Here is a 25362-nt window from a genome sequence, read left to right on the forward strand (position 1 = left end):
ATAAGAGAGTATGATGATCACAATCACTGACTGTATTGATATTGGATAGTAGACCACAGCCTACTTGAAGTTGGACATCCCTGGTGTAGGCGTAATAACGCAACAATGTAGCAAAATGCAGTGTTGCGGCTCATTTCGTCCCTTGAACACCAATTTGACGTAAAAGGGACAGCAATCGACTACATATTTCAGTTTATATAACAGTTTCTTAAATTAAGATTGGCTATAGTTTAAGTGGGCGACACAGTTTGATATTCCAGCCTTCTTGCAGTGTTAATACGTAAAATTAAATTCTAACTACATTTCCAATACTATTAAAAACGTACGATTTGGGTTTCGGGAATTCTCGAAAATTTTTCGAGATTTTCCTTCCCGAATCTCGAGAATTGAAATTTTTAACATTTCGGGAAATCCCGGATCTCGAGAATCTTTTCTCGGGATTCGGGATTTCTTGGTATTTGTCTGTTTTAACAATGATAACAGTTTTTTTTTTTAAATTTCCCGATATGTCGAGAATTCTTTTCTAGAAATCCCGAATCTCGAGAATTCAAAATGTCATCATTTCGGGAAATCCCGAATCTCGAGATTGAGATTTTCTCGGGAAATAGTTGTGCAATGCGAAGTGAAATGGTGTTTTGCCGTCATTATGAACAAATATGCAATAAGATGGACCAACGAGTGAATATGAAACATTGCATCTTCTTCGAAGACATACCTTATGGATAGTTAAAGTTTTTTACAAGGCTTAACTAGGCACAGGAATAAATGATTACTTAATTATATATAAATACCTACATATTTAAATAATATCGTATAACTACAGTAATTTGGACGAAAACAGCCGTTCGAAGGAAAATTAGCCGAAACCATCAGGCATATTCTAAAATGACGAAACAGCATACAAGCCGAATGAGATTTACGTCGGTCAACACTTTGTGAAGTGATAATTTGAACGTATTCAAAAAGTAGTCTTTATTTTAAAAAACTAAGAAGAGTACATATTTTTTTAACAAACATCACAGCTTCGGCAGAGAACTGTTCGGTTAAATTTCCATTCGGCTTGAATAAATTTCTGTCATTTTTTCTTCGTACAAATGTTTTCGTACAAATTACATACTATAGGAACCATAAGTTATGGATTCGATAAATGACGTCTCATACTGAAAAACTTAGTACTTCTAATTGAAAATTCGGAAATCTACCTACTAGAAAAAATATTTTTATGAAATGGCCCTTCCTGTCGTTTGAAATATTTTTTTCTGAAAGATACTTATGCTTCTTACGTCTTTCAAATTATATGTCACTATACTCATTATGTATTAAAAAAAACTAATTCTTATGAAATATAATATTATATCATAATATTATATGGGTAAATTATTTATCGTTTTTTATTGCAAGGGAGGCTATCGCATTCATAAACTAATTGTTTTATCTTCTTGAAGATATACTCGCATCGTAAAAGTCATATTTTTGTCTTACTCAATTAAATAACCAATTAACGTTTTTATAAGAGTATAAAAAATAAAATTAAGTGCCCTTTGGGCGATACAATATAGTGGCGTACACGAATAGTTTCGAATAAAAAACACTTTGTACTCCCAACAGTTGAAAGCGATTCTAGAAGGTTTTCAATAATATGATTGAATTGATAACTATAGAATAGTTAATACAATTTTTAAATGCACTATGATAAGTTAGTATTAATAAATAAAATGCAAATAGTGGCCTAATGTTGATATTCTTGCTTTATTTGTATACTTAGTATGTATTTATTTGTAATTGAGACTATTCATATAAATCTAAATTCTAAATAATGACTATTCGATTTTTAAAATATTTTGAAGTCAGTTAATGAAAGGTTTTTTTTTAATTCACTTCAGCCGTGGCAAATGAATTTCATTGCTTAGTGTAGGTATATAAAATAGTGAGATTCTCTTTAAAATTAGTGAAGACACGTTTGCCATATAAGTTTGTTTTTCTTCAAAATCTTTGGGAGTGTAATATAACCTTAGTTCTATTTATAGGGAAATAGGAAAACAACTCAAAATACCCTGTTCTAAGATTATGGCATTTTTTTTATTTAGTTCAAATAAAATTTAGAAATGCACAATGCAATTTAACAGTTTAACAAATAATCAACCCAGATATTCCCATTTATAATTGATTGAAGATAGGGTTATTCGATTTTATCACCCGTTGAAGATATTTTTGATTGTTTTTTTTATAAAATTATAAATAAAAAACGTTTTTACATTGAATTCCACCATTAACTCGAAAAATTTTGAAATAGAAGGGAATCGATCGGACATTTTTTTCTAATACAATGAGTATCAAGTATTTTACATCATTTTGATTATATATGCCCATACGTAGTTAAATTCATAATAAGCACCTTAGTACGTCAACACAACATTTTCTTTAACTTGAAATGTAGGTACTGTTCGAAAACAGTGTATTTTTCGGAATCATCGTTTTTGCTTTCACAACCCATTACGGGCCCCGGCTTCCCAAACAATTTACTAAAGGTTTACTAATACAATACCAAATAAAATCATAATAAATATTCAAATAGTGTGCTGAAATGGACACCGCGAGCATGCCACCGAGTACGTGTGTAAGTAGGTACTGTAGACGTAGGTTCACAATTTTTAGATATATGAACCATAAAGATGTTAGCTGTGCAGCACCGGTAAGAGTGGAGAAAACCGGGAAGGACTATGTATTACCTGACAGTGATTATATACACATAATATATTAAATTAAATAGCAACTGATATTAATAAATTCGACTTCCATAATATTTTATAATGTAAGTTTTTATGCCGAGAGAGCTGCACATAATCCAGGGTCTGCGTAATGCATGATACGCAAACTCCGATTCTTTGACCACATTTCCCACAGGATTTCCGATAATTTGGAGAGACTATTGGTTACCAGCAACAAAGTGTAGGATGAAAAGAATGCAGAATGCTTCCGAATCGCTGAACATACAAAGTGAAGGTCGTCACGAGCTTACCTCTCCCAATTCTCAATAGTCTTTAAAACTACGGACCAGAGAAAAAAATTGTGAAGAATAATCAAGTTAATACAAATAATAATAGCAGCCTTATTGTTGGCGGCGATGTTTTTGAAACTGGGGATTCATTTGTTTATCTAGGGTCACTCAGCACAAATACTATTAATATACAAAATATGGATATCTTTGAGAGGAGAGTATTGGAAAGATTGTTAGGCCTGTAATGGGGAACGTACACACTATGCTATGTACGCAACCCCCGAGACCAAGAGAACATATGGACGGCTGACACTTAGGTGGCTGGACTGCGCTACCAAGAAAGCAACTGGAGGTATCGGCGTTGGATCGTCCTGGATAGAGAAAGTTAATGAAAAACGACAAGACTTGCCAAGTGTTGTGGTTCCATAATTAAGTTAATAAAGATCACAAACCTAACTAGACAGATGACTGGAAACTAAGCGATATTAAAGCAATGTAAAGTTACCAATTTAAATAAAATGTAATATAAAATGTCAGTTTGACTAAAAAATGTAAGTCCGTCACTGATGTAGTAAAACAATGGACTATGTATAGATAGGACTTTTATTACAATAGAACTGGGTTCAATGTATACCCATAATGTTGATTACTATGACAGCTCAATATAATAAGCAGTTTTAATGAAATTACTGTGTCCAATACGATATAATAAATGTGTGCAAAGCAGTAATAATTTATGGCGCGGCACTATGATCTCTAATGACTCAGCAGTAGATAGTAAAAAAAAAAACTTAATAGAAAGGTACTATTGTTCTGCAACAAGGTAAATTGATATAGGTACATAGTAGAAAAATGTTCTTAAATTGCTAAGAAAAATATAATTCCATTATATAATTTGTCTTGATTTATCTATCTGTCTGTAATGCATAAGCTGAGAGACACACATAAATTTCCATGCAAAAGAGTTTGCGTCTTTGTTGCGTGATCATATAAATGCGCGTGTCGCTTAGTCACGTATAGGTATGCATTCCAGTCACACGCTTACTCACGTAAAATACACCGGCTTTATCGAAATAGATACATATTCCTTATAATGTACCTACGTTATAAAACTAAAACCATTCAACGAACGCATATTTTACATTAGTATTTATTTTTTGAATATTTTAATTTTATCTTTGAATTTGAAAACTAATTATTTTTATTTGCAATGTTTTAGATACACATTGGTTAACGAAAACACTTAAAATATGGTATGCTTCGTATTCGGGTATTTAGCGGATTTATTATGTAAAGAAACCCATTTAAATGCACACCATGCATAATTTTAAGTATACACCAAGAATGTAATATTATTTAAAAACCAAGAGACCTTATCTGGTGTTTCTAATAAATATAATTACTTAACTGTTCTGTTACCTAACCGATGTATTTCTTAAAAATACAATTTCAAAACATTAAAAGAAACACCAAAATGTTATCACAAGTCAACGATTAAATAGAAAGACCCCCCAAGCGAGATGTTAGTACTGTCATTTAGTTTATTTTTATTTTTATTTTCGGCATTTCACTCCAGTACGGTCCAAAGACAACCTAGCTCTACAATAAATCCGGGATAAAAAAGATGAACGTAAACAAAATTAACAGAGACAAAAACCAAGCGCTTTTTTGTTTGTTTTATATCGTGTGTTTGAATTTTATTCAGAACTGAGACACATTTTATAATAATATGCTTCAAATTTAAACTTGAAATAACTAACTTACATATAAATTTTAATCTAAATCATTTTTTAATGTGGCAATGAAACCTTTGTTTACTAACTTGAGTTACTACCTATTTTTGATTAAAAATTACAAAATATTCATAATTTTTAAGTCGCCTATGTAATGGAATTCAAATAAAACTTCAGATGGATATTGCTGCAGCCTCCCATGACGCTGATAGTGAAAAGGTGATGTTGGACCTGACTCGGCCACGTGCGGACGCCTGAAGAGAACTTCTACCTGGCTTACCTGTTCTCCAAGCCAACTAGCGTCCTGGAAGGCCGCTAAATACTATATACCTACAGAGTTTATACGGTAGAGCGACGAGATGCTGGCATGGTATGGAAAAACGCAAGAAGACTGGCGAGCGACACGGATTCTTGGAGGTGCCATGTGGTGTACTCCAGCTATACCACCCGGATTGCAATGGCTACGTTTGTATATAATATTTCTTAAACTACTCATGCGCGCTCTCAGAGCACTGGTAGGTAGCACAAGCTAATGACAGGTTCGGATGCCCCCTTGCACATGTAGGTACTTACTCTAGATTATTTCATGCTTGGATTGATTGTTCATATTCGTATTGTAAAATATATTATGCATATATATCTAAGATTTTCGTAATTCTGACGATCATCTAATCTGCATCTGCATTATGGAAAATCGCCACCGTAAGTATGTCTTAATTGCAATGGTAATTCTGTGTGCGAAAAGAAAATCCTTCATATTTTACAAGAGAGCTAGCTAAAAACAGATTCAAGTTAACTCTTTTGGGAACTTCTACGTTTCTGTCTAAAATCTACTAATAATTAAGGCTTCAGTGAAACAGCAAATAATTTTCAACTATAGGTGCGACGAAATTTCGGACTGGCTGCCAATCGGAGAGCGAAAGTCGTGCTGTGAACACGTCAATTTGTTTTGTGATGGCGATGGCGGAATTAATTATTAAATCGTGTAAAGATGACTAAAAAACGTTTCCCATTTACTTGACAAAGAAAACACGTCAATGAATATATTATTATTATTACAAATAGAACAATAAACATAACACTAAATGGACACATGTTGAATTTGTATGATAAATTATGTTTTGTTCTATACGCGTCGTTTGCACATTCTTCGCGTCGTGCAGTCACGATCGTTTTATACCGTGCCTCAGCTGAAGTATAGCCTTAAACGACATTAATTCGACTCAACCCTTTTCTCATACATTCATTACGTTTATTTTGGCATAGGTACTTTTTTAATTTAGTAAAACTTATTTTACTTGTCCTTTCGCACACATAATGAGTATATTCTCTTTACGTATTTTCACAATATGTACCTACTTTAGATAATATAACGCGTTCGTTGATTACAAACAAGATCAGACACTAGTTCTTCAGTCTCAAACTAAAACAAAAAATAAATAAAACGAAGTAAAACAGATGTTTTTTTCATGTGAACTTTCGAAAAACCTAAGACTGTGATGTTTAATTACTGATGAATGTAATAATAATAAACTTAGACGGTAGCATACATTAGACAGACTTGTGTATGTTTTCATCAGTTTGTTAATAATAGTAAAATTATAAACACCAGATTGCCTGTCGACTCTCAGTTTATTGTTTGTGTAAAAGAAAATTAATAATATATTGGCTCACCATTTTTTCACCGAAATAAATAACTATTCACGTTTAATGATGAAACAGCTATTTTTTTGTTCTTGCAAGATTCTTAATATATGTTTGATAAGTCTATTATATTATGAAGACGTTGTTGTTTTAAGCCAGGCGTATAAAATCTCCAAAATTTGTGGCCCAAAAATGTCATGTCCGTTATTTTGAAAATCGTACTTTTCATTAAAAAAAAAGAAATGACTGTCAGCGAGGTTCTGGGTGGAATTTTTTAATGAGCGGAAAAGACAATCGTACTGAAAATGATTTTTTTGACAGGAATTACTAAGGCTTTGACGGAAAGCTGTGAGGTGTTACAAATTAAGCAATAATTTTCTTTCACCATCACACAAAAACCCATTAGGTACTCATGAAAATGAAAAGTCTTGGTCTTATTTTGGACACTACTCAAACTATTATCCCGCTGCGCGATGGTAAAAGGAGTCTACGCTTTAATTTAAAGTACGTGGATTCACATATCCTCTTTCTCTTACACCTGCGACAGAATGTAAGTAATGTAATTTGTATCATATGATACAATCAGGTCAAGCGGGTTTACTCATGGTTAATGTGAATATTACTTTCACGCAACTGGTTAAGGAAATAAAAATAGGAATGATTCTTGCTAACCATTTAAAATCTCAATTAAATCATATTATAATTCAACTGTATGTAGACGCTTTTCACATTTTAACTTACTGTGCGATCAACCAAAATCTATCCCACGATCGACGTATTGGATATATGCATGCTATATATTAATATTATTACCAGTAAAGAACCAAAGTTCTGTGGTTTCAAGCTATTAAAATTTAAAGAATATGAAAAATAAGTAGTTATATATTATAATATATTATTTATAATCAAGTTTATACATGTTCTTAACATTATCGTAAATAAAAATATACCACCATGCCTCCATTATTGAATTTTAGTTGAGGGATGGTAGCTACTACAAAACCTTCACTATAAGTTGATACTGTATTATAAGCTATTTGTCGATTGCAATTTTAAAAATACAACTGCTGAAAATAGTTAATTCCTGAATATAGAATTTAATAAATCAAATATCTACTTACATTAACTTTCTCTAAGTACAATTCCAGTTCTCTGTAAGGATCCGGTCCAAGGAAGACACCCGCCGCCCTCTCATCTACCCCTAATGGGCCAGGATCCATGGCTTCCATTTTCACTTCACCAAAAGTCACTTCACACTTTTAATACTTATTATCTTTGAACACATTTTTATTTAACGTAATATTGTCACTTAGACTTATAGTCACTTTCACCATCCGAGCATATCAGGATATCCTAACCTGAAACAATTAGAAGAAAAATATTAGAATTATTAATATACATATTACAAAACAATTGAGAAGAAAAATATAACAATATCCGAAACTATTTATTTGAACACCATAAATATCCTCCCAATTGGGATTACTTATCAATGGCCTATTAGTTTTGAAGAGACCTATTACTTTTAGCCATCTTTAAGCAGAATTGAATTCATTTTCAGTTAATTCTGTTTTGTATAAAAAGTTAGTTCGGAAAAAATCCGCAAGGTGGCGCTTCGATCGAATTCAATGCTTGCACTTTTGCGTAACGGCGTTCGACGATTTTGAAAAAAGAATTAACTCGCTTTCTTGTTTTTTGTTTGTTTGTTTGTTTTTTACTTCATATCAAGTAGGTACAAGTTTTAAAGATCTCATAATATATGATATTCAATTAATAAATGTTTGAAAATTTCTTATAATTGCTCTCTTTCTTACGCATTTGATCATTTTCTTTAAGTTGATGGGATAATTTAACAAAAAAAATTAAAAAAGTATTTATAAATACATAGATTTGTCAAGTTTATATGATTCAACAGAATTTAAAAACGTGGTATATAAAAAGTTCTTTTTATCTTGAAATTATTATATCTTTATTCGTAGGTATGTTTTTTTATTTGTGTATCTAAAATATAATATTATGTAAAAATATAAAATTTCTCATTTCTAAATTGTTTTGGCGGCAATGTCCGAGCGGTTTTAGTTCGGGCGGCTTTGTCGGGACCCTCCTAGAAAAGCTATTAGGGAAACACATGCCGATACTGATAATAATTGTAGTGTTTGTTATTGTGTTTTTTTCGATTGGGCTCTGACTCCATGTTTGAAGATGTGGTACAATAACATTTCCGCCGCAATTTGCGTCGTCATCCCACTCATTCGCATACAATCGAATTCAATTATTATCCCGAGGGATTTGCATAGCATCGGCCGTCCCGGGCCCGTCACGCCGAGGAAGCGCTTTGACATGCATCAGCAAACAAAAGTCAAATATGCAAATTGGTGCAGCGATGCATTCGACCTGTTGCATCACTTTCTCTGCCGTACTTCACATGGCATTGTATTCTGACACTTAAATTAATTTAATATTCTCGGATAGATAGCAGGGCCTTGTTCGACGCATGATTATTTGGTTCAGTGCGGAGGGAAAAGTGTTTCAATGTTTTCTCTTTCATATAAATAATATACGACAACGTTAGCCATTCTTATGCTATGAGATTCAATTGTTAAGACAAAATAACTATACCTTTGCCCGAGCCCCATCCTAGGGTGTACAAAAATATTTTAATTTTTGTTAATTATTATTGGAAAATACTCTATTGTTTTATTCAACGAATAATTCACATGATTGGTTCTATATTGAACATACATTATTTGAAACTATTTAAGAACCTTAATACTAAAATTTGGAAAAATATTAACGTCGGCTAGTAACTACCTGTTATTAATAGGTACGTACATTGGTTCAAAACACTCAAGTAACGCAATTTGTTAAGTGCTTCGGTTATATAATATAATACTTGTTTATTTCCGTTACATGTAAATTGTACGTATTACATTTCACCGTTGTATAGTTCGCCGTGAGCTTTCTTATCGGAAAGATATGACCGTATACAATATGGTCTTTATAGCTATATCTATATCTTTATAGCACCGAAATGAAAAAAATACGCATTGTTCGTGGAGCATTGCAGACAATAATGTTCCAATTTTATTAGATCCTAACTTAACCTAACCTAATAAGTAGTAAACAAGTAGTAAAGTACTAGTAAACCGGCAAGAACCGTGTTTTATTTAGACATGAATTTCTCAGTACTACACGACTCAAAGAGGTTGGACGGGCTTTAATGTACAACCATTTATTTCCGGTAAAACATTCCACGGTGGAGTGTGATACGGCGAACTGCATACGTACAAATTTCCGGACACGGTTAATTTCACCGTTATTATATTATAAGATGACATGAGTCAGTTATTGGTAATGCATATTGGCACGATTCAAGCTTCGTATTTTTCCAAAGATAGTTTTTCTAGTAGGTACAGATCAGTTTTCAAATTATGTAAGTATGTTCAACCATTACGAACTTTATACTGTCGTCTATGATAAAATTTAGGAACGTGCCACGTGTAAAATTACAGAAAAAATGCGTAAAGCCTCCCTATAAATTTGATACCGAATCCCATCATGATTTTTACCACATTCAAGAAAATTGTATTCCGCATGTATAGTATTATTTCCACAATTATTTATGGTTTCCAAAAAAACTTTTTCTAAAAATATATCTTCAAAATATCTAAAACTACACAATTGATTATTTACTCAATATAATATAATAGTGTTTAAAAATAATTGATTAATTATATGGGGATGGGAATGAATGAATCTTTTAGTCAAGTGATGCCCCTATGTTTCGCGGTATTTTGAATAATCGACATACGTAATTACATTATGCAGCAACCTCAAGAAATGTCTAGACATGACGATTAGAATCGCGAAGAGTAATGAGTCAATGAATCATAATTCATGAGACGACTCATCAGGAAAATTTATTAAAAGATGTCTAATTTGTGAAGCAAATTTCAAGGTTCTCTTTATGATAGAATCATTTGAAAGGTTCTTATGATAATGATCGAGTCATCTGTAGACATTATTTTTGGTTGACGGTTAGATCATTGCGTCCCAACCTTTTTCGAATAGCGATCCTCGTCCTAAGCCCGCTGAATGGACGAACTCATAAAAGTCATTGGATGTAGGTACGTGGCAATCAAGAACTAGGGGAGGCCTTCATCTCGCAGTGAATCGACCCCTAATGTAATATTGTATTGTAATAGAAAGGTATTTTATTTCTTTTACGTATTTTCTGTATACATTTTAGGAGTTTATTTTTGTTTGTTTGCTTAGTGTAATTAGTAGCTTAGTTCAATATTAATATATAAGTTTTCTTAGGTGCATTGAGGAAATGTTCCAGAGTCATGCCTATCAGCCATATTCCATCGGAAAAAGATGATTATCTTACCTATCTACGCGGTTATCATCAGTGACGGGTTTAAGGACTTTGAAGCCGGAGGAACTGACTAATTTTCAGGTCACCCACGATACAAAATAAAACAAAATTCATCAATAATTCTAACTATATCGTACCTACCCAATGAAAATATCAATGTTGGTACCTCTTTCCTAGAATCACATCCTGTAACTACAAATATGAAGATGACAGTGGTGACTGATCATACATAATAAAATTGTGTACAAATACGTATATGTTTGAGTTGTTATGTTATAGGCCCTTTTTTGACATTAGTAGCATGGAATTTTTAATGTATTAAAATGTAAATGTAATAAATTGTAGTATAATTTAATATTTGTACGATTGGTTTGTTACTGTTTTGAGGCACTTTACTGACGAATCAATTGCGTCATCTGCATCAAAGAAAATCAACATCAATAAACTACATACATAAATACTAATGTTCACTGCATCGTAGAGTATGTACATAAAGAAAAAGCGAATCTGCTTTTTGTATTTAAAGGCATTCACCGATGAATGCAATTCATGCAGTGTGTTACCATAAACATTAACATCACATCAGCAAAAGTCGTTACAGTATTCACTTTCCCAATAACTTTCATGGTGGTCTCTCCAATAAAGAGTAATGGTCTTGGAGCCCGATCGATTATCGCCGAATTACTTGTTCATTACGATACGAGCACCGAGTATCAAAGTACTTGACGTAGAAATTTGGCACACCTCTTCTTAAACGCGGCGAGCAGAAGGCATTTAAGATTTATATTTTATTTGTTACGATTGCGCATAAGCGTGGAATTAAATTGTAGTTAACCTCTACATATATATTTTTTAAACTAGATTAATTTATATTCCAAAATCAATTCACTGATTTACATACATGTTGTATTAATTTTACCCATTGGTTAAAGTTAACTTAAAGTTATATTACAGGTATCAAACATATAAATCCACCGATGCATCCGAACCATCTCTAGAAATATCAGGAATATCGATTATGAACTGAAACTCATATAATAATATAAAAAGAGTGGCTATTGTTCGGCACCTACGCATCGGAAACTTGGACATTAACTCCGCGAAATGAACGAGCTCTGACGATTTTTGAAAGAAAATTTCTCCGCCGTATATATGGACCGATCAGGGACGGCACCAATTGGAGGAGAAGATATACTGCTGAGCTCTACAGGCTGTACGAAGATTGCAGCGCAGTTCAATCGATTGAGATTGGGAGACTGCGATGGCTAGGTCATGTACATCGTATGAATGACAATGAATCGGCAAAGAGAGTGATGTCCAGCAATCCAATAGGGCGTAGAAGAAGAGGCAGGCCAAATATTCGCTGGTTGCATGAAGCTACCAGTGACTGCCGTATTTTGGGGGTACCGAATTGGAAAGCGGCCACACTGGATACGGACAGGTGGAGGGAGCTGTTGGAGGAGGCCGAGACCTACCCCGGATTGTCGCACCCCTGATGATGATGATGATGGCTATTGTTCGGCAAAATGAAGTCGTGTTTCTTACGTATAACGCACAGTAGAACCTCAATTTTATTATTATTAACTTAACTATGAAACGTTATACCATAATGTTGTTTATCAGTATGGCTAGGTACCAAATTTAAACACAACATAGTTAACCATATTTTCTACTAAATTAACTAAAAATAATTACCGCTTACTTTATATTTGATACAAAAACAATAAATTTCATCAACACGTGCTCGCAGTTTTAAAATGAATATTCAAATCAATATTTACCGGCGACGTGTAGAAATAATATTTAATTCAGCCGTAGAAATTCTATCTTATTGCGGAGATTAAGTGTGCCGAATGCTTTCTCACTCGCACTTATTGTTCGTTTTTGTTCAGGGCTTGACTGAGCCCCATTTTCCCGGATTTACTCAAACAAAATTAATTACCTGTGGTCTATCTTATAGCATGAGCTTCTTACATTATTTCACTCTTGCATAAGACGTTCACTTGAAGAAAACATATTAAATATTTGCAAAAATCACATTTTTTTTCACTTGACTGGTCTCTGTTTGTTAACCGTGTAACGTTCAGCAGCGATTTTCTTTGACGCAGATGAAGCAACTGATTCGTCAGAAAATTTAAAAAGTGGCCTCGAAACGTTTCAAACCTCTAATACAATCAATAAATTTTAAACGCCACTAAACGCATCAGTGGTGAGGTAACATTACAATGTTTGTAGTACCTATCTCAAAGACCTTTTTATCTGTACCATGGATAATTTTTTTTTTCCGATACTAACATTTTATAGAAACTAGAAGTTTTTTCAAATACCCACTCTCCAATTTTTGATCGACGAGATTAATTCGAGTGTCACATGCAAATTCATGAGTTTTACACAAAATAAAAAAAAAAATCAATACGAAAGGCCATTTGAATAAGATCCATATCTCATGGTGCATTGTCCAAACCTCGACACGTCCATTAAAAATGATTTGTTTTATAAAATTTTCCATTACAGACAATATTCAGTAATTTAGTTGACGACTGGAACAACTCCGTTACCCTCGAAATTCTTAATAATATACCTAGTATTTGACAGAGCGTTGGAGCGGACCCTTTTTTGAGATGCTCCGATCCGGGACCTAATACTTGCTCCGACTCCGCTCCGGGTAAAAAAAATTAACAAGTATTATAAAATGTATACAAACGTTAAGTAGTTTTAAAAATATAATCGTCATTTTCATTATTAATTCTATTGAACAAAACCGACAGCAAATCATCTCTCATTATTTGCCTCTTCTGTCAAAAAAGTGAGGTTATTTATCACTCGGCAGTGTTGCCATATTTCAAATAATTTCAGTGTTGCAAAGTGTCTAAATATACTATTTTCATTGGATTTTAGGACGAAAATTTAATAATATAATAAAAAAAACATTGAACCAACCGGAGCAGTGGAGCACTACAAATTTTCAGTGCTCCGGCTCCGCTCCTGCTCCGGGTAAAATCCCATTGCTCCAGTGCTCCGTGCTCCTGCTCCAAGCTCCGCTCCAACGCTCTGGTATTTGACACTTGAAACAACGTGAAATTTGCAAAAAAGTCTACATTTATACAAAAGAAAAAATATATATTTAATCGTATAGTAAAAAATTACAGTCCGTGGAAAATCTTGAAAGATGAGTTTGAATGGAACAAATCATAATAATAATATATTCATATAGGTATATATTTTTCATATTTATTAATACCACTTTCCGCTATAAACAAAACACTTCTAAGAACTTAACAAAGAAATTTAACATAAAGGTAATGACTCAAAGCTTAACATGTAAACAATTTTTATTAATTTTGTTTTCGCCGTTTTCCGTAATAAATTAATATTCGTTGAGGTTTTAAAAATTATTGTTTCTCTGCACCATCATTTTCGAGTGAAATTAATTTGATTTCTTTGTTAGTCATTAATGTCATTATATTACGAACTGACGTAAACAAGTAAATTACATAATATGCTTTCATAATATTAATTGCCCATTTACGTTACATAATATTAAAATAGGTTATAAATATTTTATACATTATCATATTCGGTTAGGTAGGTATTGTCATCATATCGCGGGGTTCCAACTTTTAGAACTAAATTAATCCGATACAATAACTGTATTATTCAGTATCTATTAATTGTAGTGTAAGTCGTGTATCGTTCATTACACTGACTCGCTGTCCCCGTCATTTCCCAATCACTCTTTGAGTCCGTCGAACAGGCTATGTTGGACCGTTGGCTCAGCCACGGGCTGCGGATGCCAGAAGAGAAAATCAACCTGGCTTGCCTGTTCTTTAAGCCAACCGGATTTCGGCGTCCTGGAAGGCCGCTAAAAACTATTTATAAAGAGTATACTGTGGAGCTACAGGATGCTAGCATGACCTGGAATGACTCAAGAATACTAGGGATCGACAGGGATTTTTGGAATGGTGTCCATATGCTCCAGCTAAGGGACGGATATGCACGAAGAAGATGAAAAACAATAATTATATGCCAAGTGGTGGTGAGAATAATGCGGTGAATTATTTGAGTAGCGAACAATGTAGCACGCTTATTAGGTTGTACGTTGTAGGTAGGTACCGAATTTCGTTTAGTTGCAACTTGCAACTAGTTGAGCTTTTTTTTAAACAAACGATTAATATAAATTATATATTAAATTTTATCCGCACGTGAGTGACACGAGTCACGACACTGCGAAGCTCTTTATGCAAAGCTCATTAAGTCCAAAAGCTCCCGCTGCCATAAAGCGTAAGTTAATAATTTATTATTATTGTTTTAATCTGTCATTGACTTCAAGTACAGCGCGCATCTTGACTGGAGTGTTTTATTTTATAAAACCAGTAATGAATGAGCGCTTAAGCAAATAATGGTAATTTTTACTGGTTTCATGATCAGCTGTCAGTTTGGCGTATGAAAAGTGTTGGAAGCTTATCGAAAGCGGCCGCGTTTATTGAAACGACTCGCGGCGTAGTTTGCCATTAATATTATTTAACATTGTTGATATTGTTCGGAGAAAATCAGATACAGTCAACCGTTTAACTCGCAATAAATAAATATAAATTTATTTGATAAAAAACATATTATCATTAGTTCTGTTGATAAATTCGGCTATACCAGTGTCTTTCAGATTCAAAAAGTATATAGTTAGGTATTCCAAATAACCATTGAATTTACAACACTCCCAGAATCCGTTTTGGATAAACACTTGACACAACAATGACGCAATTAATTACCATTTTTTTTATTCAACGAATAATTAAAAATATTTATTTTATGATTGGACATAGGTACATATTTTGAAAACACATCAGAGAAATATGACGCCCAGAGGGATTCGCGGCAATGTGCTCTACCAACTAAGCAATGTGCTATTAACGAAATTTAGAAAGTGCGTTAAAGAATTTTGTAAAAACTAGTAGGTAGTCAACTAGGGGCGGCAGGTTATATGAAAGTATGGTGAAGCAGGCTAGTATGGTGAGGCGGGCTGGTAATCAAATTGCGGAAAAATTTCCGCGTTAAGATTATATTATATGGGTACGTTATAATGACCGAAGTAAACCCTCCGTAATGCCCTGAATTTTTTTTTATCGCGTCACCATTTCTCGTAAGTTGTCGGCTATTGTTGGCCTGCTTCATTCAGTCGTATGAGAAAACCGATTGCTTGCCCCTATTTTTATTTAATACCTCTATGGTAGTTAATATTATCGCAATTTGATACGACGCATATAATGTAGTTGGTAGATAAAATGGGCGTGAATCCTGTAAGGCGTCGTATTTTTTTTTAAGATTTCTCTGGTAGTCATATATTTCTCTGATGTGTTTTCAAAATATGTATGTATAATCCACATAATTTATCTATCTTTTCATTCCTGATCTAGTCCTGATTGTTATTACACTTTGTGGATTAGGTTAATTCTTATTTTTTTATTTTCCATCTTCTAAACATGTGGCTATTATTATTAATTTCAATATCGGTTTTATTTATTCGTTGATACTCTGAAAATTAGTTGTGTGCTTTAGTCAAACCACTAACGCAAATTCTTCACCCACATAATTGGTTCCCTCATGATCTCTTTAGTTCTCTGTCTTACGTATTATTAACGGAAGCCGAGGATATTTTGTCATTTCGCATTTCGAATAAGGATTCATGGAATACACAATCTTGATGTATTCTTTGATATAATGATTCTACTAGATACCTAAATATTGAAAGACTTTATTTTATTTTATGTCTTATTGATTGTTAGAATTAATGACTATGCGTACTACAGAAGGATAAAGTCAACAAAGTATTTATCCAAGCATATCCTTTATCGTAGCGATATTTTAAAACTATGAGTCGCAAAAAAAATTATAATTTTACACAGTCTTAATACAATGCGCTGATGTATGTGATGCTAATCTGTATGTTTAGGGCTTCATGAAATATTCTTTAGACTAAAAAGGCGCCGCGAGACGAAATGGTTTAAAAACCACTAGTATTGTGGTTTTGTTTCTGGATTAATTAACAATCAAGATTCAAATCCTAATTAAAATAAGAAAAACAAACAGTATAATTTTGTCCTGGACAAAATGAATCCTTTTGAATTTCTGTATAAGCGTTTTACCAACCAGACAAAATAACCGTGATTTCATTCCAAATGTAGGTAGGTACGTCTGCCCAATAGTTGTGCATGGCTGTTTCGGCAAGTAAGCAAGCCTCTAATTGGTCCGATAATTGCAATGCCTACACGCTATAATTGGTCCACTTTTGCAAAATGGACGACCTTCGGCGGAAAAATAACAAAGGTCAGGTGACGCATGTGTGGAATATGTCATTTTTTTAAATGAAAGGAATCTTAATTGGTTTTTGATTGAAGATTATCATATTACAACAAATGTTTCTTTTTATCATACCATCACCACTAAAATTAAAACTTTATACGGTTAATATTGCTTTATAAATTAAACTAAAACCAACTAAAATACGAATGTCATTCATACAGCTACGGGGAGTTTGGTATTGGTAAATAACACTAAATATTTTGATGCAGTCAACACGGGACAGTATATAGGTATTTGTAGGTATGAATGAATTGTGTTTTAATTTATAAACTTTGCTTGTAAAAACACCCCATTACTTATTTCAAAGTTCGGTTATGAGCTGAAAATTATGAACAAATGTATTATCATAAAGAAAATGAGTTCAACATTATCACTAGGACTTGGAATAATAACGATACATTTACAATCAACATTTTTAATCTTCCGAAATGTATGAATGTAAAAATGTTATCATAATAATACTTAAATCGTGTTTTTTGTCTACTTGATCCATACTAATCCCAGTTTTTTTAGTCGTCAGATGGTTGTTAGAGTGAGATATCCTATATCATATAGGACATAATTATTACATCTTGAGATGCGGATATTTTGAAAATTCATACATACATCGCGACACCAGTGTCGCCGTGCAGCACCGCCAAGTCAAAGTTGGCGTATTACACGGCCCCTACATGTGAAATGTCATCGATTATGCAAAATGTTTTCAACAAATTTTATTGTAAAGGCAATGCACTTTTGTGAAATGTAGCATATAGGTACAATGTATTTAATGTAAAATGTTGGTGTATCATAAACGTCATATAAAAACTAGCTAACCGAGATATAAGGCATTCATAAGTTCAGTTCTTTTTTTAGGCTAAACAAACGTCAAAGCGACATAATACAAAAAATATGTCAGTGGATTTGCGCATGCACAGTGGCTCTACAGCGGCTGTTAAGTGTTATTTTGCCATTTAGATAACCGCCTTTAACCCAGGCGATATCCGTGATATTTCTGAACAATAAAATTACTGGAAATTCATCGTGTTAACTAGTTAGAATAGTCATACTGGGATAAATACCATCAGAATCAGAATGCTTTCTTTTTAGAGTATATACGTAGTTGTTCTGTGATGTTTTTTATACTTTGACTATTATAGTTAGATGCAAAAGCATAACAAGCTAGACGTATTAAAATCATTTCTTTTTTCAGCCTCGCTTTCAGACATTTACCCTCCGCCTCTATAGAGCACCTTTGGAGGTGATCGTAAACCTGTCAGTTAATATAGGGAGCTCTTGAAGTTAACAGAAACTACATTACTAAACACTGGCAATATCAGTACCCTGTCACGAATTACCATTAATATTAGATATACACTGCCTAGAATGTCAATATACTGTCACCTATAAGTTACACTTCCTATAAAATATCAATTACCAAACACGCTGTAGATGTGAACAAAAACCTCGCCTTCGTGGGTGGTTTGAAAAGTTCATGAATAAAAATATTTTCCTACAGTGCGTATTTTACTTTAACATAAATCCAGTCCACACAATAACTCTTCACTGTCGATATCATCAACTACTTATAATTACTACATTATTCAGTTTTGTGCAGAAGGTCGTCCGGATTGTTTCTCATACGTCGATATTGCGATTCATATCTACGAGATTCACATGGGGAAGTAGCTAGTACCATTTGTAATGGTATTTTGTAAAAATAAAATGACGCTCCTGTAGCAACATTTTTTTTGTTAGTACGTAAAAAATTCTTTTTTAATAATTTATCCCCCTGGTAAAATTAATTATCTTGGCTTTATCTGTTTATTTGTATAGTTATGGCGAAAGATAGAAGCATAGCAATGAGTGCACTTTGTATACTTAGTTAGACCTACCGCCCATTACAACGGCTAGACACAACCAAATATCACATATTATAACAATCTCGGTGAAAATTTCCAAGACATATTATCATAGAAATGTGAAAACCAGCCGTCCTAGATCAAAGTATAAAATCCGGTCTATTTTTATTAGTTTATGACCAAAAACACAAATCGCGCCGTCTGTCCTCAAATATTGAATGCGCGTTTTGTTTACGTGATAAAATTTAACTTCTTCACCGCGGAGCATTTAATTACTATTAAGTACCATATTTAAATAACATGCTAATTATATCTAATGGCCAACTAATGAGGACACAAACGCTGTGCCGTCAGCGCTGAAAGGGTTTTAATTCATTTTATGATACAGACGTTACTATTGAAATTAACATATCCAAAGCCGAAGCATGTTACACCACACACGGGAGCATTAACCAGTTCCCAATAATTTTATGTTTCTCGGTTTGGACATAGGAAAATTAAGTGAGGGGATGCGCAGGTCTCGTACCAGCGTTGCCAACTTAGCGTTTTTCTTGCCAGATCTAGCATTTTTCTAGCCATTAGCTAGATGCATTTTTCTAGCTTGAATGCATCTAGCTTATGACGTTTTTATTAGTATTTTTCACGCCTTCAACAGCTTTAAATGTTATGAAAATAAGGTAGATATTTTTTCACGCCAATTATAATTTGGGCCGCGGGCATGCGGCAGGTTGAACACGCCTGGTATAAACCTTTTTCTGGCTTAATCACATCTTCGATTCATGTTTCATATAATGCTATATGGACCAATTTGCATGATGTTACATTGTTATGTCGAATTTAAATAAATTGTCACTTTTGCACGGTCTAATGACACCGTGCCTTGAAATCGAGCGCAAATTTGTATGAACTAATATCCTGCTGTCAATAAAACTGCATCAATGACATCGATAAGATCTACGAAACGCATGATCGGCTTCGCAACGTCAAACACTTCAATGACAAAATAATCATCATGTAAAAATGACAGGAAATTGACGCATAGCCAATTTCCCGATTGACTATAAAGTAGTATAAATACCTAGGTACCTACAGTATAAATTAGTCCAATAAAATATCTTAGTTTACATTTCTGAGCACCTATGGTAATAAATACATGATATTATTTATTTTAATATAGAATAAGAATCAGGTTTTTGAATACCTAATTGTAGGTTAACAACTATTATTTTACAACGTTATTCTTAGCTCGTATTCTTATTTGTCCGGTGGTTCTTTGTCCGGTACAAATCTTGCAATCGATTTGCAACTAACTTCCCGACTAGCTAGATATTTGAAACTTTTAGAATATATCAGAATACGATGCCAATGCATTTTTATAATACTTTTAACCATCTGTAAGTAAAATTGAATTCATTTTCAGTTAATTCTGTTTTGTATGAAAAGTTATTTTGACACCATTATTGCTTGCTAAGCGGATTGTCCTAGCAACTAAATTATTAATATATACGTGCGTTACTATGGAAATAAAAATGAAATGTCAATATGACATTTCAGTATTCTATGATCGTTTAAGCTAGTCAAGTCAAGTTTATATGATTCAACAGAAAATTTAAAAACGTTGTATATAAAAAGTTCTTTTTATCATGTAATTATTTTTATCTGAACTTTTCTATAAAAATTGACGTCATCACATTTACTACACTCTCTCACTACGAGTGATCTCTTAATTAAAATATATACATATTAATAAATTAATACTAACTTAGTATTTGCATGATTATCGTGAAATGCGTCAGCCGAAAAATAATAAAAAATACTAAGTATAATATTTACGCGGCAATCATTTTGGTCGCCATGTTGGATATCTCATCCTATACGATTCCAACAATATTTTAGAGTCTTTTTTTATATCATCAAAAACATGCTTATTATATTTTTTCACCTAACTTGCAAATAATTTAAAATTTATGTGAGTCAATTTAGGAAACATCGCCGCCATTTTGTTGGGGGGATATATAATGTGGCTCCCTTTTCTAAGTGTCGACGATGGGTGTGGACATGGTGTATAAATAGTGTATGCCAAATTTCATGCTGTCGTCAAAAAGCCCATTTTTTTGCCTTACACATCCGAGTAGACATAAAACACTGCCAATAGTTTGATTTAATCGAGGTTAATCAGTTCACATCAGTTCACATCAGTTCACAAATTTTCTAAATAGCGATTTAATTGAGATATACTATTTGACCTTTACAACGCATTCATCATCGACACTGTAATATAACAACCAAATGTGTGTCTGGCGCAAGCTACCTCCACCTTCAAGTAGTGCTACGTCTTTTATTACACAATCCAATCGTCATATTTTAGGAATTCTGGTATATTGAACAGGTTCCTCTTTAGTAGTTGGGTGTCTTCAATCTCTGTCCAATGATCTGCCAAATATAATGGAGAAGCCCACTTTTATGAGTATTGTTATGGATTTAATATAATTAAACACTAATAATTTATTTTATGTTTATTTATTCAATTCACAACACAAATCACACGTACAGTTATAATAATTTTCACTTACATTACTTACAAGTCAGAATACGGAGAAGTCTGGATAGACCTGGACAGTCGGAACTTAGGATTATTACTGGCCTCTGAGATGTCGATACTTGTGAGTATCTAGCAATTTATAATGGAATGAGACAAAGGAAAGTTTTGGACGTTGCACTTATTATGCAGGGATGTATGTTTATGATAGTAAGTAATTTAGCTAGAAATTTAGTATTGTTTGGTTACATTACAATGGAAAGCACTTAGTTAGTTTAAATAATGTCGCGACGAGTAAATACGATAAGTATTGATAATTATACATCAGGGCTTCTCAATATTATACAGGGGTAACAAAGAATAATATAACAAGGAATAAAATATAGTATAAAAGGGCGTATACATAACAACTCCCTCCTAAAAGAATAAACTTATGGTTGACAATTTTGCCATGAGTTTATGTTAGATAATATTAATTAATTTTATTTATTAATCTTGCGCTTCTCCTAACAGTTGATGTGGATGAGTGAACATTTACTTCATTTGGTTGAGTTAGGTTTAAATTTGTTATTTCACTTAGTTCAACATCATCTGGAGGATTTTGATTATTGAAGCAGACATTGAATATATTATTGACAGGTCTATTGGTGTCATCGGCACCTTCTATAGATAGTATTTTAGAGCATTTCTTATTACATAAATTATACAGTTTATACAAGAGGTAAATAACAATACATATAGAGATAATATACATGAAATATTGGTATGTATTCATTTGTTGTTTGAATTTAGGTTGATCTAACAGATTGTCTATATTATCTGAGATAGAGTTTATTTTGTGTGAGATTAAGTGCAGATTTTCTAATCCTGCGTTAGCATAGTGTAATGGCTGTAAGGGAGGAAAAGGGATTGTTTTATTTATTTCTTCTTTACAACAATCATCATCTAGTATATTTATATTAGGAATAAAAGCATTATAATTAGAATATGTTTGTACAATTTCAGTGGTTAACATGACATTTTTTGTATAACCTTTACATCCAGGTTTCAACGATAGTATTCCTACATTATATAAAGTTACACCGGTTATTTTAGAGTTACAACTTAAAGTAATTGTAGATGGTTCTGAGAAGACATATACCCATTGGTTATTTGTTGATAGTTTATACCAAATGTCTAATTTTTCAAAAGTTTGTTGAACTATGCAAGATTTAGGTATTATATTGGAATTTATTAACTCTGTTTCGCAAATAGGTCTGGAATTGCTAGTATGTATTACATTCATTTGTTTACAAATAAAATTTTGATTAGATAATTCATAACAATTTTCTAGTGTTTGTAATAGAGTATATTGAATTTTTGTTGTGGAGTAAGCTAGGTATTTTTGAGATGGATGAACAGATATGAAACCATTTGGAGTGTAAACAGGTAAAGAAATTAAATGATATAAGTCATAGACATTGTTATTAGTGTATGGTATAGAAATTTTGTAGATTATATTTTTATTGATATAATATAATTTTATATTAATAATGGTTAATAGATAGTGAATGTTTTCGATATCTAATGACACGGGGTAGCTAAAACCTTCTGGTAAAAGCGATTGAGTTTTACGTAGTTCTTCTAGTAATTGGTTTGGGGAGATAATAGATGGATGGATTTGATTTGATCTAGCAAAAAGGATAGATGATATAATGGTATTCAATTCGATTTCCAATTCGTTAATAAAAAATGTTAATGAGGTATAGTGTGATAAAACTAATTCTATTGTTTTTATTTCATCTTGAGTTGATTGAATAGTATGTATGTGTTTGTTAAAATTTCGTATGTTAGCATTGAATATTTTTTCATTATCATTAAGATTAGAAATAGTTTGATTAAAATTATTGATAGTGGTTGTTATAACTTGAGTTTGATCTTTAAGCAAATGCAAGGTTTCGATATCTTCTTTAGATATTTTTTTTATAGCTTCATCATAGTAACTGGCATCTTGAGAATCTAACGTTCCAAAGAGAGTTTTACTAATGCTACCAATGACGTTTATGAGTCCGCGTTTTGATCGCGTGTGGTTCTGAGGATGTCCTACCAATTGAGATATAGTATTTTCCAGTTTGATTAGAACAGGAATTTTATTTTTTAAGTATTCTAGTTTAGAAGAGCAAATATTATTTTCGGTTTTTCTAGATATGAAATGACAAATGTGAGACGTTTTGATATAGATCTGTTCAGCTAGGTTGATTTTATTATTTAAAAAGGTTATGTTGTAATGTGTGATGAGCTTCCAGCTGGAGTCGTAGAATGTAAGTTTTCCCAAATTATCGTAGAGAAGACCAGGAGATTTGTTGATATTTTGGTTGTCGTAATCTAATGCGTATGTGTTTACTGTGATGGATCTGAAACAGCATGTTTCACTCGGTTAGTATGTACCTTAATTAATTTATTTTTTATCTTAATCGTAACATTTAGAGGACCATTGACCTTTATGATTTCGTAAGGTCCTTGGAAATTAGGGGACAGTTTTTTAGATTTATTTAATTTAGAGGCATTATTCGTAAGATATATTTTATCGCCAATTTCGAATGTTCGTAGGGTTTTGTCTTTATTATGCCTAATTTGTGTTTTTTCTTTTTCTCTTATTAAATTTTTTCTTGCTATTTCATGTGATTTTGTAAGTTTGAGTTTAAGATTGTCTAAAAATGAATCGTATGTGTACTTAAATTCGGATGTTTTAATAGCTGTTGGTAACTTAGGTTGATTTCCATAAACAAGTTCAAATGGTGTAAATTTTGTAGCAGTATGTGGAGTAGTGTTGTAACTGAACATAGCAAAGGGTAACCATTCATCCCAATCAGTCTGGCTAGGAGAGATATAGTGTTTTAGATAATCAGCTAAAGTAGCATGACTGCGTTCTAAAGAACCGTTGCTTTGAGGAGTATATGCGCTTGTTTGTATTTGTTCTATTTTAAAAAGTTTGGCTACTTCCTTAAGAATATTAGAGGTAAAATCCTTTCCTTGATCTGTAAGTATTTTTTCTGGAATTCCAAATTGACAAATAAACTTTGAAGTCAATTGAGTTGCAATAGTAACGGCTTCATGATTAGGAATAGGATAACATTGAGAATATTTGGTTAAGTCATCTTGAAGAGTTAATATGTACTTATTACCATTTTCTGTTAAAGGAAGGGGACCTACTATATCTAAAGCAATACGTTCGAAAGGTTTTTGGCTAGTTGTAGTTATTTCTATCGGTTGTTTAAGATTTTGACGAGATATTTTATTTTTCTGGCAAGATTCGCATTGTTTAATGTATGTTTTAATATCTTTTTGCATATTGGTCCATTTATATTTTAGTTTTACACGATTTAAAGTTCTATGATATCCTGAATGTCCGCTAAGAGGAGAGTCATGATATTCCTTTAATATTGAGGGTATTTCATCATGCTTAGGGTTAATTATTTTGTTATTACATATCGTGATATCTATATTTACATTATGGAAAATATACTGAATAATTTTTTTTATTTTTTTCCCAATTAAGATTATCTAAACCGCACCCAAGTTGTGGAAAAGAGATACATGGTTCGTTATTATTTATTAGGATAGTTTTAAGATTAGAGATTGCTTGAAAAATAGAAATATAACTTGGTTTTTCCCAAAAATTTTGTTTCGTAATCAAATGGTAAATGTTGTTTTTAGATACTATTGATTTGAGTACATCACCTATTTGAGAGTGTGTATCTAACAATTCATCGTAATTATTGATCATGGTACTAATTTCGAGAGCAAGACCTTTGGACATAGACTTATCATTAGAGATACAGTGTGCGATGGATTGCTTTTGATTAAGAATTGATTCATCTATTTCAATTAAA

The 25362-nt window shown here is 32.6% G+C and overlaps 1 protein-coding gene across 4 annotated transcripts in view; it reads right to left on the reverse strand.

Moving 5' to 3' along the window:
• The window catches only part of cv-c (RhoGTPase activating protein), a 705315-nt gene that overhangs the window by 542428 nt on the left and 137525 nt on the right, over positions 1-25362 (reverse strand). For all 4 annotated transcript variants that reach the window (XM_085957156.1, XM_085957154.1, XM_085957155.1 and 1 more), the window contains exon 3: positions 7497-7733. In XM_085957156.1, the coding sequence (XP_085813282.1) occupies positions 7497-7604 (108 nt within the window). In that variant the 5' untranslated portion in view covers positions 7605-7733. The remainder of the gene's footprint in view (positions 1-7496; positions 7734-25362) is intronic.

Source organism: Rhyacophila brunnea, unplaced genomic scaffold (assembly GCF_057557595.1).
Source record: "Rhyacophila brunnea isolate RB1 unplaced genomic scaffold, BYU_Rbru_1.0 scaffold_6, whole genome shotgun sequence".
NCBI classification, from domain to species: domain Eukaryota; kingdom Metazoa; phylum Arthropoda; class Insecta; order Trichoptera; family Rhyacophilidae; genus Rhyacophila; species Rhyacophila brunnea.